The sequence below is a fragment of the Carassius auratus genome, chromosome 9 (genome assembly GCF_003368295.1).
Source record: "Carassius auratus strain Wakin chromosome 9, ASM336829v1, whole genome shotgun sequence".
Taxonomy (NCBI): Eukaryota; Metazoa; Chordata; class Actinopteri; order Cypriniformes; family Cyprinidae; genus Carassius; species Carassius auratus.
The window spans coordinates 26259411-26276466 of NC_039251.1; the positions used below are offsets into that span (position 1 = coordinate 26259411).

At 36.5% G+C, this 17056-nt stretch overlaps 1 protein-coding gene across 5 annotated transcripts in view; it reads right to left on the minus strand.

Annotated features, from left to right (window-relative positions):
* The window catches only part of st6gal2a (ST6 beta-galactosamide alpha-2,6-sialyltranferase 2a), a 56080-nt gene that overhangs the window by 15470 nt on the left and 23554 nt on the right, over positions 1–17056 (minus strand). For 2 of the 5 annotated variants that reach the window (XM_026272324.1, XM_026272325.1), the window contains 2 exons: positions 8968–9023; positions 5738–6731 (listed from right to left, as the gene is read on the minus strand). In XM_026272324.1, the coding sequence (XP_026128109.1) occupies positions 5738–6662 (925 nt within the window). In that variant the 5' untranslated portion in view covers positions 6663–6731; positions 8968–9023. The other 3 variants (XM_026272328.1, XM_026272327.1, XM_026272326.1) reach the window with 3 other exon arrangements.

Sequence of the window (17056 nt, forward strand, 5' to 3'; positions counted from 1 at the left end):
CAATATTTTCAAAGCAGTAAATTTGAGCTTGACATTGAGCATGTCCTCACTATTTTGACAGGGACATCAATCTCCTTAGAAAATATAAGTCACATCCCGAGACGAAAAAGAGCCCACGCATGTGTGTGAAAGACCGAAATTGAGAGAAATTATATAGACACAGGATGTGAAAAGATGATGAGAACGGAAATCCCTCTGAAAATTATGAATAATTATATTGTTTTATATATCTGTGCACTGTGGAGAGACATTGCACCACTAGGTGGCAGATGAAGACCAACAACTAGGATACTAACGGTCTCGTTGAACCAGACGTTTGACAGCAGAAGGTTTAGTCCACATCGCAGCTCAGTCTGGTGAAGTCCCGCCTACAGACACACAACCACAGGCACGATTTATGCTCCTCTCGAGGGCGGATGTATTGGAATTAGATGATACCACAATAAACAAAAGATACCAAGAGACGACCCACAAAGCATTGCTGAGGTACCGCTATTACTTTACAGGAACATTGTTCTAAACAATATATCAGTTTCAAAATCCATACTGACCATAGGAAACACCATACAGCAGGAAAAAGCTAAAGCACTGCGTGGAAAATTACAGAAAAAAAAAAAATATAAATAGAGAATTATTTTATTGCAATTTAAAATGCATTCTTTTTTCCTTTTAACATTTTATACAGCAAATGTAAAATACAATACTAATACTGTATTGTATTTCCTCACTTTTAAATATTAAACCATCAAGCTTGGTTGGCACATGATGCATTTTTTATATCTCTCTATAAATGGACCAAAATGACAGACGTCTGTCAGGCGATGGATACCAGATTTGCCCAATTATTTAGACTAGTCTGCTTATATCAAGTCCCCATTGTAATTTTTTTCTCCTTTTCCGATAATCCGTCTGACTCAAAAGTATGTCAATAATCAAAATCTCTCTATTTAACATAAAATACAGCTAAAGTTAAAGTTGCTAAAGAGCTAAAGTTGCCTAGCCATAATAAAACGCATAAACTAATAGGCTAACAGACACAGATGCTACTAGCTCTATCATAACAATAGCAGTAAAACATAAATATTGAAGGAAAATAAATTGTTCCACAGGGAAATTTAGTGATATTTAGTGCAATTATGAAGCGAGACAGAGAGAGAGGAAGCCCTTGAGTACAAGTATAATTAGAATCGTGATAGAAAATATGGTTCGAAATCATCTACTCTATAAAATGACTGTGAAACTATTTGTCTCATCATCACCAAATGCCTTCATGAGACGACAGAGTCACCCTTATCCTGAGAAACAACAAAAGCTGTGCCATCACCAACAAACTTCACGCGGCATGCAGAGTGACTGAGAAGTTCCAGAGTAAAGAAAGTCAACCACATCAGAGTTTGCAGGAAAGAGAAAATGCTTTCCCATTTTGGTGAGCAATATGCATCAGACATTCAGCAAACGGACTGTGGGTGTCTGTAGGCGTTTCGTCTGAGACTAGGATGGTAGACACATTTAGAAAAAAATAAAAGAGAAACAGCGGAGAGATTGCACAGCATTGCATATGATAGCAGTGGTGGTGAATGCGAATCAAAGCTGAAACTAACTAACATGTCAAACTAGTGTTGATAACAGGGTGCCATTTCCCAAACAGAACACTGAGGAAACTGAAAAAACAAAATTTTATTTTAATGCATAGATGAATGTTCAGGGAAATAATACGGTTTAGAGGAGCTGAGCTGGAGACAGGCTTCTCGCGGAGAGCTCTGGCAGATCTGCTCTTGGCTGTGCTGTGCATATTCTGGCTCGTCCTTGAGTCGATTTGGAGGGCACACTAGGTTGGCACGGCTGATGGGAAATGTTCAGACAAGACAAGCTGAATTTAATAGACAGGCTAAAGGAGATGTGGAGGAACAGAACCTGATCAAAACTGGCCTCAGTCTAAATTAAAATGGAAGGAAAATCAATGCAAGACATACTTGGATATTGTGAGTGAAGTAATCGTTCTACGCTACCTCAGCTGTAACCAGTTCAGTCAACACAGATGCACGCAGATATCACAGGCTGCAGGACTTCAGTGGCAGGGACACTACAGTAGAATGATTTGTTTGGTCTTGGCAAACCTTGTTCCAGCAACATTTAGCCACTAAACAGCCAATGCAATGCAAACTAATGAACTTCTGGATTCCCTCAATGAAGTTTCCAACCTGAAATATGTCTTATAAACACAAAGCTTTTTATTTCACTAGATGTTAATTGATGGACTGGAGTTGCGTGGATTGGGATGTTTTTGGACTCTCATTCTGACGGCACCCATTCAGTGCAGAGGATGCATTGATGACCAAGTGATGTGATGTTACATTTCTCCAAATCTGTTCCAGTGTTAATTTTGACACAAAATTTTAATTAAGTTTTAGTCTTAGTCTTTTGACTATAATTCTTTTTAGTTTTAGTCAAGTTTTAGTCATCTGATTTGTTTTAATTTTAGTCTTATTTTAGTTGACTAAAATTGCTTGGTATTTTAGTCGACTAAAATTGCTTGGTATTTTAGTCGACTAAAATAAGACTAAAATCAATAACAGATTTACTAGACAATTTTTTACAGCTGGTATAGGAAACAAACTTAACCAAAATATATAAAACACAAATTCAACTTTATTTCAAGACAACTGTGTCTTTATTTCGATTCAAAAGCTTTTATGCAGCAACAAACACTGTCATGATAATGTAAACAATAACTAGCTGCCAATTGACCATCAATAAAAGAAAAATAAAGTTAGGTCCAGGACCTTAAAGCTTACAGCTGAGCTGAACAATAAGTGCATACATTTAAAGTAAATATTTAATAAGTTGGGTGGATAAAAAAAGTAACAAGATTTTATAAGGTATTCATTTGTCTAGCAATATTGTATGTTTTAAATACTACAATATTGCTAGATTTGTATGTATAATGATAGGATGTGAACATTCACGTTTCACATGACTAATATAGAAATATTTGTGATATTGTCAACAAGTAGAACATTATAAAATATACTAAACATTAGTATTAATCAAATGTATTTATCATGATATTACGTATTAGTATTGTGCTCTCATCTAACTTGAAGAAGGGGCTATTTTACAGTAATTTTCAGTTCGCAGTATTTAATGCTACAATATCTACGCACTGCAGTCTTCCAATTTTGCTTAGCTCAATAAACAAAAGAACATCGTTGTGAAATTACATTTGAGAAAATGTCCAGGTGGCTCGCTGTAAATGTCTTTTCAAATTGGTTGTGTTGCCATGAATGAGCTCTCCGCGTGCTTTACACTTTGTTTTGTTTTGTTCGTCGTCAAACGTGAAGTGAGCTGTGGACATTTTGTCGCTCTTTTAGACATCACCTCTTCGAATGCCGACTTCCCGGGAGCTCATAAAAACTGAAAACCTTCGCTTCACGTCTCAATAAGTCAGGCTCTGATTGGTTCTCTTCTCTCATGCAGTCTGTTCTTTTTTGCCGGTTCTTTTGTTCATTCCTCGCAACTCTCCCGTCTGCTGATTTGATTTTCGTCACAGTCTATTTTCGTCTCGTCCTTTATTCGTTGACGATAATGTCAATCAATTTAGTCATAGTTTTAGTCTCCATCAGTGCCTTCTTTTTTAGTTTTCGTTTCGTTTTCGTCCGCAAAAATATATTCGTGACGAAAATAATGACGAAAATATTTAGTCAACGAAATTAACACTGATCTGTTCCCTAAGAAGAAACAAACCTAACATCTTGGAGAGCTAGTGAGGGGAAGTAAACTGAGCACATTTTCATTTTAGTGTTCAACTATTACTTTAGATGCCGCTTTACTAAAATGGACAATTAATTTTGCTCAACTAAATTCACCCTAATTGACCCTTTGCAATGGTTTTGATTGACAGTCAATCTGACCAATCAGAATGCCAAATCTGCCATTTTGTCCAACAAACAAATCAGACACGAAAGCAGATTAACTTTGGTGAATTTAAATCTTAGAAAATCTTGTGTACATCGATGTTTATTTTGTGCTTTAAGTAAATACTAGAAGATGGTCGGTTCGTTTGTGCCGCTTGAGTGATCCATGACGACACGTTAAAGAGCCACAAAACAGAATTTATTGTTTGAATTTCTTAAATGACATAATTTGAAAGCCGGGACCTTGTATTATACCAGATGTGATCTGCTCGGTCTTGTCTGTCGGTGTGTTTTCAGTTTCCTCTTTGCGCCGTGATGTATTTTTCACTGCGTCAGAACATGATGTGTAGTGTTTTTCTCCTTTCCGATAATCCGTCTCACTCAAATGTATGTCAATACAGAATAAAAATATGTCTCTACTTAACATAACTTTAAATACAGTTTAATGGACTAAGAGAAAAATCTGGCAAAATAAAAAAATAGGAGCTATTTATCTCTCACCTTTATAACAGCAACTAATAGGCTAACATACACAGATGCTACTAGCTCGTTCATAACAATAGCAGTAAAATATAAATATTGAAGGAAATAAATTGCCCCACAGGGAAATTTTGTGATATTTAGTGCAATTTTGAAGCGAGACAGAGCGAGAGGAAGCCCTCGAGTACAAGTACAAATGTAATTAGAATCGTGATCGAGAAGATGGTTTGAAATCATCGACTCCACAAATGACTGTGAAACTATTCATCTCATCATCACCAAATGCCTTCATGAGACGACAGAGTCACCATTATCCTGAGAAACAACAAAAGCTGTGCCATCCCCATGGAAACCCGTCCTCTGTGCCCACTACCGCTCTGCCACCATAGATGCCAGAGCTGGAAAAATCTGGGCTCTGTGTGCTCTGTGATGCTCGTGATTATGTAACCGTAAAGGGCATTGGCATCCCACTGACCCTTTCAGAGAAACTGGCATCACCAAGGAAACAAAAAACCACCAAGTGAAGAGAATGAGAGTGAGAATGGTTCCTTGACCCAACCAAAAACAAGGCCTCTCTTCACAGGCCAGTTCCACATCATGAGGAGACTCTTCTGCAAAGACTAAAAATGAGGAGCGATAGAAAAAAGCATAGAAAAAAAATAAAAAAAACAGGAAATATTGAGCAACAATTTTGATAATAGCTATTGACTTTGAAATCTGACTGGATAAGTGACCTCCAAAACAGCCAACAGCAGTCAGGCTAATTAACTATATAACTAGAGAGAATAATTGATCATTCCGGTCTACCATTTTATTAAATCAATAAGCAGGAATAAACCCCTTCTAAAAATCTGAACGGTTATCTGATAAGGCTTTCATTCATTATTTTATGGAAGTAATCACATAAGGCAGACATCAGATTTTCTGAAAAAAAAATATACCATAAAAAAAAAAGAGAAAAAAAAAAAAAAATGCTTCTAGTGAAATTAGTTATCACAACATCATTAAATACAGTATATGCTTTAAAATATACTAAATATTTAAAATGCATGTTAATATTGAGACTTTGCAGAGTTAGTGGATTTCTATTTTAAGGATTGATGGAAAAGTAAGGCACAAATGTAAAATGTGAAAAATATTGTTTTTGTTCAATTGTTCCAAGTTATTATTTAGCCTTCTTTTATATTATTATTATATGTGTATATTTTATGTAATAATAATAATACTAAAAAATTTTTTTATTGTTATTCTTATTACTACTACTACTACTACTACTACTACTACTACTACTACATTAGGCAAAAATTAAATTTATTATTGTTATTTAAATAAAAAAATCTCACCAATCTCCTTGCCAAGTCCCGAGTGAAGCATTGCTCCAGCAGAGGTGACCACAGCGCAGGTCTGGAAGCCAGGCCCATACAGCTGGCTTAAAGGTAAGGCAGGTACAATCTTCTGCCAGCCTAATTTGAAGAAAGGCATCTCAGCCCCATCCAAAGTTCGAACCTTCTCCCCCTTCTTCAGCTCACACAATACCTGTTGGCCGCTCTGTTGTGCCTTCCGGTGCCCCCTGTAGGCCACGCCGTGTTTATTATTATTCAGATAGTCTTTCATAGCAGTCTGCAAGCGAGGACTAAGCATGCCCACGGACAAACTCCCTTTCCACAGGCTGCGCACGACAGATTTTGACCTGGGAACGTAGTACTCATCCGGGTCAGAGTCTTCATGCCTAGCCACCCGTTTAGTCGTCCTCCTCCTGCTGTCATCTGCCTCCTCCTCATCTTCCTCTTCCCCTCCCACCACCTCTTCCTCGTCCTCTTCTTCATCCTGTTGTCGGGAATCTTGATTATACTCTTGTCTCTCACGGATGCGACTCACAGCGGCTGATCTGGAGCCCAGGTCCTGGGTGCCAAATGCAGACCAGGCCGCCAGGCTCTGAGGGTCGGGATAGGGGTAGGCCTCCTGGCTGAGCGGACTGGGCTGGGGGTCGGCGCTGGGATTTTCCTCCAGGCTTTGCTCCTGTTGGGTATTGCTGGAGACTGGGGGGGTTGAAGAGGTGCCAAGCACCAAATGGGTGGCCATAATGGTGCGGGGGTTGCCCTGCAACGAGGTCAGGCGGCGTGTGTCCGTATAGGAGAGGGCGGCCGCTGAGTGTGGGTCGTCCACTCGGGACTCCATGAAGTAGGAGAGGAACGCCAGGAACAGCAGCACCCAGACCAGCATGAGGCCGAGGGCCAGCCGTCGCCACTGTTTCAGACTGGACTTCATCTTTCAGAAGTCCTCTCGGCCACACGCCGCTGCACTCCAGACCCAACTGGAGAAGGGTCAGCAGGAGGCCTACAACAGGACGGGAATAGTTAACCTCGTAACACAATTTCTGATTCAGATCACTAGCTTTGAAAAGATCTGAAGTTGACTACTACAATATTATAAACACAAATTGTCATTTTCAATGGATTTTCTTAATCAAAATTAAGAACTTTTAACTCTCGAGTTAATTTGAGGTTACATTACTTTTTGATTGGGCTGTGCAAATAAATCGCATGCGATTGTCATGCGCCTCTATTCAGTAAAGCCAGTTCTGTGATTAGTAGTAAATCTCCATCACAGGCATTCATAGAGCGGTAGTTCACTGACAATTAGTCAATGTCGCATTCATAATCACAGATGAATTGCATTTAATTATGAAGGCGATTATGAACTACGACTCGTGTATTGAATGCCGCTCAATCAGAAAGCAGGTGATGGTGATTTACTACTAATCACGGGACCAGCTTTACTGACGAGATGCACAAGACAAATGGCATGCAATTATTTTTACAGCCCTACTTTTTGATTACTTTTTCATTTTGGCAGGGCTCAACTTGTATATTCTTCTTTTACAAAACTAAATGCCCTTTCACAACAAAAGTGAAATAAATATGCCTGAAATTTAAATGTTATATCTGTACAGTAGAGAGTGAAGCTCGAATTGCATAAATGTGACGCAGGAGAAGAAAGTTCAACACTACACAGCAATAACAAAAATGAAACACAAGTGTGTCATCTTTTGCTCAATATGGTTGAACTGGTTCAGTAGCAAAGACATTAATTTTTGTATTTAACATTTAATTATTTCAGGTTTGTATAATACTCAATTTGCATTTGACTTATTAATTTTGAGGAATACTGAACCTGTTTTTGTGCAGGTGAGGTAAGTAAAAGCTAAAGAGATATTTAGCCCAATACTACAGTAACATTGTTCACACTGCACACACAACACTTCTACACTTAAACATGATTTCTCTCAACATGGCAACATGAGAGCTGTCAGTCAAGACATGGGAAACAAAGTAACTGGGGTTACTTATTTGAAAAACTCACTCAGATATTTCCTTCTAAATAAAAAAAAGTTATGCATTACTTTACTAGTTATTTAAAGTAATCTGATCAAGTAACGCATATATGACTCCATATATATATATATATATATATATATATATATATATATATATATATATATATATATATATATATATATATATATATATATATATATATATATATATGACGGGAAATAAATATATGAAACAATGTTTACCCATTGTCATTCGCTAGTGCATGAAGTTTTTATTATTTTACATTACATTACATTCATTACAAATGATTAAAGTTGCAAAGTTGTAGTTGCTACCTACTGTAGAACAATGGCTTTTATTAGGTGACTACTTTCACTTGATTTCAAATATCTACAAGTTGTTCAAATATTTTAGTTTAATTTAAAGTATGCACTTGACAAGCTGCATAGAACAGACTTAGTAACTGAGACGGTAACCAATTGTGTCAAAAACAGGAAAGACATTCTCTCATATCAGATTTCTCTTTCCTTTGAGAAGCCAGCCCCCTGAGACCACTCATGGTACACCGTTAGTTTTCTGTATCGTTTCACTATTCTCTAACTGCAGATCTCAATTTAGACCTGAGAACACCTGCTGTCATAACACACTTTCCACTGTCTATTTGTATAAAAAAACTAAAACACAAAAACCACTGTCATGCATATTTGTCAGTCAGAAGAAAACCAAGAAATAATTAATCGAATTAATACTTTTAATTTGAATATGCAATAACATGGTTTATATAGTAAGAAACAATAAAAACAACATTTTAAACATACAGTATTAACATTTTTACTAAATGAATGTTGCTTTTTCCACATCTAGCCTTATTTTATCCATGCTATTACTTTTTAAATTGAATAAATGCAATTTTAATAGAACAGATTTATGCTGGCTCTAAGCCATTTAAATAAATGCACTTTTTAATCCAATTTAAATCAAATCAAAGATAAGCAAGTAATACAATTATGTCATGATTTTTTGAATGCATAAGTTTTACCTGTTTTTTACCCGTTTCATTTATGTAAGACTGACAGTTATATCACATTAAGGTTATTAGCTTGTTAAATGTTAATGTAAAAACTGTGTAATCCAAATATATACAGAGCAAATCGACCTTCGATCTCCTAACCCGACCCCTAAATACAACCCTCACAGAAGAAAACCAAAACCAACAAAAATAAGACCGCACACACCTCACTGTAGTTCATATTTCCTTGAACCCATTTATCCTCAAACAGTTCGTCTGTCCCTGCAAGACAAAAGAAGACAGCAGTTAGACGCAATAACAGTCTTTTGAGTGCAAACGTGACACATCCCTGCTAAAATACTGTTTAAACTAGCATAAGCTGGTTTGATGTTCTAAGACGTTCACGTGGCCTCCTTCAGCACAAAAAACAGCTGTAAAAAGCATTTTTTCCCCCGATGAATCATGATGTCACTCAATAAGCAACTAACCAAAGATGCCTCCGGATTTCATGAGTCTCTTCCTTAGAACAAGCACTCACAGACTGGACATTTGTCTTTGGTTTTGGTTTTGTGATGTGCACTTTTTCCAGAGTTTGAAAGAAGAAGTGATGTGGATTCTCCAACTTTAGTACACTTACAGTGCTGGCTGTGACAATAACGCTATTGCTGGTGTGGCGGGAGAAAATAAATCCTCAGTGGTCATCTTCTCAAATAAGAACATCAGTTCTCTGTCCAACAATGGATTAGTGAATGTAAAATCCTTACCAGTGGTGCTTTTAAAGGGAGATAGCATTTGTCCAGTAACTGATAGACTAACAGTCATGAATGTGGAGTCACATGTGGAGTCTGACTAACCAACCAACTGGTATGACAAGGCAGAAACTATGATTCAACACACTTCCTGTGCTTTAGCCTTGCTTCTCTCTTCTACTCATTCACACACACAGATAAGTGTTAATGTTCACAGCGAGGCACAACTAAGCCAGCTGTAGGACAACATCAGACATTAAAAAATAGACCAACATGAAGCCTGGTGTTGAATTAAAGAGATGTATTACTCAGACATGAAAACGGTTTATTAAGCATGTTCTATGTCAGAAGCACAACGCACTCGCGATACTGGCGGAAGATGTGATTTGGGATGTCATATGGACTATTTTAATGATGTTCTTACTACGTTTCTGGAACTGGGAACATTGCAGTTGCATTTCTGTCTCTGCAGGTCAGAAAGCTCTCGGATTACATATAGATACTGGGCTATATGTATTGAGACATTTTTAAATTTATATATAAAAAAAAAAAAAAAAACCTGAATTGTAATCTAAACATCTGTATTTTCATACAATTGCATAAATAAGTAGGCTATAATATGCTGCACCACAGGCATATCGAGCTGTGTAAATGCGTTCATGTGATTGGCTTATAAGTAAACAATCCCCCACGTGGAGTGCGTTCTTATGATTGGCTAAAACAAAGGGAGATATCTGATTGGTTGCTGATGATTCCATGTTAAAAAAAAAAAAGCAGGGAAGTTCACAAGTTCACAGACCGCATGCAGTTTGTAATTCAAGATATATGTGTGAGTTCAACAGAAATACATTTCTGAATCTTGTTCTGTGCATTTGTGAATCTTGAGTGCATTTGTAAATGTTGTTTGCATTTCTGAATTGTGTGTGTATTTCTGAATTTTGTGTGCATTTGTGAATCTTCTGTGCTTTTTACATTTTGTGTGTGTGCATTTGTAAATTTTGTGCGCATTTGTGTATCCTGTGTGTGTATTATGTGTGTGCATGTATGAATCCTGTGTGTGCATATGTGAATGTAGTGTGTGCATTTATCTTTATTGAGACTCTTTTGGCTCCATATGTGTGTGTGTGTGTTTTTGAGGAGAGCACAGCAAAGGAGAGACTGAGTGTGACAGGATTTTCACAGCAGTGAAGAGTGAAAGTGTGACGTTGAGAAAGAGATAAAAGCAAAGGTGGAAACGCATTAACTGTTCAATGCTGAAATGCAGGGCAAAATTAATGACAAGGGGACCGACATCATGAAAATAGTGAGTCCAAAAAATTGAGAGATGTTGAGGCTTCAAACATGTTACTCTGCAGGACACTGCTGTCACTTCTTGAAATGTCAAGCTAACTATATGATCACTTCCTCATATCAGAGGTTGCACGTAAGCCATAACACAGAATATGGTTTGGTTTGATATGTGAAAGAAGAAGAGACCAAATGAAGAATAAGGGTTACCAAAAAAAAAAAAAAAAAAAAAGTGTAACAGACATGGTCTGCTTGCTGCATTTCCTTTCGCAGGAGCCTGAGCTGAAACTGACAGACACAAACACACTATAACTGCAGAAATCTACATAAAACCTGAGTGCAAGTCGATACGACTGGGCCAAGACACTGTAAAAGAAGCGAATAGACAGAAATAGAGAGAACGTACAAATAGAGGGAAGGACATAACAAGGGGCAACGGCAGTGAAAGAGCGGAGAGAAGCGTAGGAGTTACACGGCACATCCTTTACATTATTCATTAGACTCGCAAGACCCATCAAACCGGGTGACTTCCCAGAGCTCTTTCAGGTCATTATGCAAGCCACTCTCTCACACACTAAAACGCACGAGCAAAAACAAACACACACACACCTTATTCCCTAGAAACATCTGCAGTGGCTTCAGACAAATTAATATCATGTGTAGAAGTAGTACAGCACTCAGTTTGGAACTGCACTGCAGTTTAGCATGAAAAACCACACGTGCAAAGCTTCATTAGCTGGATCAGTTTAATTTCACAGCTTTAAGCATATAAATACACGTTTCAAAGAAGAGCATTTCAGTAGAATTTTGAACAATAAAGCAAACATTTCATTTTGCAAAGCTCTATACCACAGAAATCTTCAAATATACAGGTCAATACAGCTGCTTCATTAGCACTGAAAGGCATAATAGACAGAGGCAGGCCAATTAAGCCTAAAGCAAAAATGGCAAAGATATGCAATATTTTGTTGTCCTGCCTGTTTACTACGCATTCTATTAAGATGTTCCAGATCGATTCGATTTTGATTCTCAATTCTATTTCGATTCTCGTTTCTATTCTCGTTTCGATTTCGATTCGATTTTCTATACTCGATTCAAGTCAATGAATATAGATTTAATACAAATACTATATGTATAAAAAAGAACAGTGAACTTAAGTTTACAAGTGGGTATTTAATAGAAAGAAATTAAGAGCCACAAACCTATATATTAAACTTTTATTTTAGATACACTTGGGTACATTAAAACAGAATCCATCTCTAATTTTCAAATGCATACAATTATGTTAAATAAATACAAGTTTGATGCAAGATGAAAAATGCTTTGCTCTTGTCCACAAGATTATGGTCCAAGTGCAAGTCTCGCGGGCCGCACGCATACAATTTACACATTACGTCATCAATACAAACCAACCTGATTTATAATATTATAAATATTATGATATCTAATCGATTAGATACATTGAAATAAATAAATAATTCTACTTCCAATAAATAAAACACCTGATTCTGTGGGGAGCTGAACAATTTTTTTTACATTTTTGAAATTCGGCTTGATGTAGTAACAGCACAATGAAGTTGCGATTGTAACGCCTGTGTTATACTTTCCGCACGAGCAATCCGGACGCAGACACGGCCAGCGTGGACACAGACTTCCATTTATACTTCCGAATTCACAGGCTGATGGTCCGCTCTGCAACAAACATGTGAACAAACAATTGCCCGGAATTATTGCACATCGCTGTCTTTATATTCTTTTATTTACGGATTAAAGAGGTTCGATTGGCAATGGGCTTCTTCACACTGCCTGAACATGTGCAATTTTGTTTTTGAAGACTACTGACCATGCGCAACTGTCCGCGCGGCCGTCTGCTCAGAGCCTCGGCACACACTCTCCGATGGCGATTTTTACGCCACGCCTACCTAGCGGTCCATAGCAGACTCGCAGACGCAGAAAGTATAAGAGGCTTTAAGATGCAGTCTGTAAGACGCGCACGGGAGCATGACCTGACGCACGACATTGCAGAAAATGTGCGTTCAGAAATGTAGCCTATGCTGATCCAAATATGGAAAGCACTTTCAAATTTAATAATATGAGGTTCTCTCTAGAGATGTTTTGCCACATTTCTTCAATTAAGAATGATTGCTGCGTAGTATATGGTGTTTCCATTTGCTTGAACTTCTTCAAGTGAGTTGCGGGGCAAACTGAAAATCCTCCTTCACTACTGATACTGCAACTATTCTTTTTTTGTATTTGTTCAGTCGCTGGCATTGTCCACATTATTTTTTTTCTCCCTTTTACCGAACTAATGGCTGTTGATGACTATTTGAATTTAATTCTTGAAGTGCGCGCTATGTGTGTTCGTAATGTTATGTGAGTAAGTCTGCTCATGTCGGAAAATAATTTGTGAAAAACTAAATAATTTCACAAAAACATTAGGCTATAGCTTATATTTCTTTAGTAGCCTACATTTTTTTTTAATTAATGTAAAAAATAAAATTAATTGTAAAACAAAGTTTTTGTGTGTGTGTGTGTGTGTGTATATGTGTGTTCAGCATATGGTGGGCCGCATTTGAATTTGTGACGGGCCGCGGGTTGAGATCCACTGCTTTAAGCACTGAATGAATGAATGAATGAATGACATGTTCGTTGGTAACATCGCACAAGGCACATAAGAGGGTGACATCTAGTGGAGAAGATGTAATTAGATTAACGCTAATCTTACGTTCAATGTCTGCGGAAATAAATATTGGAAAAAAATCGATTCATGGCCTTTTACGACCACATTTTAAAAAACTATTAATCGAAAAATCTTTTTTATTTTATTTTCTATTTTATATGTATACACATACATACACACACACACACACACACACACACTTTTTGTGATTTTACACACTTTACTTCAGAAATCATGTAACCCTTTCCATTTAATGGTGATAACAATATTTGTTTAATATATTAGCTAAACAAGCAAACTTATCCTTGACTATATCTAATCAAACAAAATAAGTGGCATCAACGCTATTGATTATTACATCAACATATCATTCAGTATTCAGTACCATGGACTGCACTGATGAACCACAGTGTGAACTGTACTAAACTGTAAAGGTTAGCCAGTCATAATTATTTTATATATTATCAAGGGCTGGCGATAAATCGTCATATAAAATAAAATATATGTTGATAACAATAAGCTCTCAACATTTTTACTCTATATGGATTAATCGAACAGTACACACAACAAAAATAAACGAGACGACAGTAAAACAGTCACAGTTTCATTTGAGAAAAACTACCATAAAATAAATGCTTTAACTCAAAGACCTTCATGAAAAGCAACCAAAATAAAAGTCTGCTTTAACTTTAAGTTATAACAGAAATATCTTACTACAGTATACCAAAAAGTACTTCTCATAATAATAATAATAATTATTATTATTATTATTATTATTATTATTATTATTATTATTATTATCATCATTATTAATAATTTATTGTTTTCATTCATACAGTTCTGTAAAGCAGCATATTATTGGACAAAAAAATAAAAATGTGATGTAAATGAAATAATTGAATATTCATACATATACATGTATAATATATGTATATATGTACACACACACAGTGTTGGTGGATATGGTCATATTTCAAATCATCATATCGGCCCGTGAGATTTACAATAGACAATATTATCGTGCATGGGTGGAGCAAGAGAGAGACTTTTTGTTCTTTTCATAGCATAACTATTTGGTGTTTTAAACCATGTAGGTGGTGTTATTTTAATGGGATTAACAAAATATAACTTGTGGTAAACAAACACTTTGAAAAAACAAACAAAAAAAAACAAAAAACACATCAAACCACAATTATAACCAGTAGACAGCAGCAGAGGAGCACGTATTGGCTTATTAGTCATTGATTTCTACTTTTGTTCTATATTCCCGAAATTATAAAAATCACTAATATAAATATTAAATCAAGAAAACAGATTTTTGTCAGAGTTTCAGAATTTTGTCAGCCCTGAGATTATGTTTTATATTTATATATATATATATATATATATATATATATATATATATATATATATATATATATATATATATATATATATATATATATATGGCATATCACTCTCACTTTATATATGTATATATATATTAGGTATACAGGGTGATATGGCCATATATATTATATAATCTCAGGGCTGACAAAATTCTGAATGTATACACACACACACACACACACACTATTGTCACTGTGCTAAAAATACCTTTCTAATACTAAAGATTTATTCCTAAATCTACAGTAGCAGAAACTGTCCATTTCATTGTGAGGGTCAAAGGGCAAGAGCAAATCACACTTCTGGCGGTCCCACAGAAATCTGTTAGACCATTTTATTCTCCCACGCTGACAAACCCACAAGCGTTTCATCAATTTCACCAAAGACAACGTTTGCACTTGAGGCTTGTTCTGTCCTTGTGGAGGGCAATCAATATACAAGATGAGAAGCAAAAGTGAGAACAGAATAGATAAGGAAGGGATTTCTGAGCAGACAACCTTGAGACTGCCGGTCTCAATTCAGTCCGTCTCTTGGTGACCCTGTTTCGCGTTTACAGTGCTCTCCATTATGGATGACCAGGAAAGAGCCCTCTGAAAGCCTCCCCGCCGCAGTGCAGCGATGAGGGAAAATCAACACAGAGGTCATTTGACTGCATGTACATGGAGAGCAGATTGATGAGCAAACACGTGCTTGCTGTCACACACTGAACCCATTAACCTGAACCCTTCATCTACATTGCTAATGCACTCTGGTAACCCAATCCACCGCCAGACATTTCTACAGTTGCGCAGGATTCTTTACATCACTGAATCCATAGTCTTCTTCAATAGCGCAGCCGTGGCATCAACCCGAGCCAAGCAGTCCTGCTACATCTTCTCCAACACCTGGGGAGAGAGATCTCTCCTGCGCCTCGGATCTGGCGTCCATTTAGCATTGCACAAATGCACATGAGCTGTACAAATGTGCTGCCTTCACCCAGCTGGAAAAATGTCTTAAATAAACCAACACAGATTTCACCAGCAACCAGAAATAAAGCCACCATCTGGACCATGTCCCCGAGAAAGAACAGAGACAGGCAGAGGAAAGGACAAAGACGACAGCAAAGAAGGAAGGTGTTGAAGAGAGGTTCCTCTGAATCACTGGCGTGTGGGCAACTAACTAACTAACTAACTAAGCAGTCATGTTATTTTACGATGCTGTATATTATATATGTGTGTGTGTGTGTGTGTGTGTAAAAACCCTATTCTGTATATTCTGAAATATTTTAAATTCAAAATAACTAATTTTCTATTTTATTAAAATTAAAAATTGAATGTATTTTTGGTGGTCATACCAGCTATATCAGATAAGCTGATTTAAGCTAAACATTTATTATGTTTAATGTTGAAAACATATTTGCATTAAAATTGCTTAAAACTGTGGAAGCGTGATATGCTTTATTTCGAGATTATTTGATGAAGTGTTTTGTTTTTTTAAAGCATAAATTAAACAGAAACATTACATTACAAATGTATTCACTATTACTTTATTTACTGCATCCTTGCTAAAACTTATTAACACTGAGTGTTATTTTAATAGCACTGAGATAATATTATAGTTTTCACTAATATTTCTTCATATTTTTTTTATTACATTTGCTTTATATATTTGCTATATTGTAATTAAAAATGCACAAAAAATTATGAAAAAGACCTAAACCTTATTAGTATTATTTTATTTAATTTCAGTTAACATCTATTTTATCCCAAGTATCAAATGTTATTTTTTATGGTTTTACTTTTAGTAAACTATAATAACCCTGACACACACACGCACACAATTTCTATCTGGCCCCACTATTTCGGATAAATCTAATTATCCAAAATAGTGACATTAATTAACCACACTAATGGATTGTTAAGAGTTGTTTGTTGGCGCTCTGACCGTGGGCACACATAAACAGTCACTAGTGGCTCAAAACGGAAACCGTAATGGAAGAGGAAAATGGGAATGTTAGACACGAATGCGTGGCATTAAAGCACTCATTTGAAATGATGGGAAAAGGCCAGCTTGTAAAGTTCTAACTGAATTCACACCTCCCATAGCAACAAGCCCCGTTCCCACACACCCATTATTCATAGATTTCGGTCTGATGCCTCTCCAAACATTTAACGGAATAATCTAACAGAATAATCTAACAGAATAATATCAACTCTGACAGGGAGATACATTTC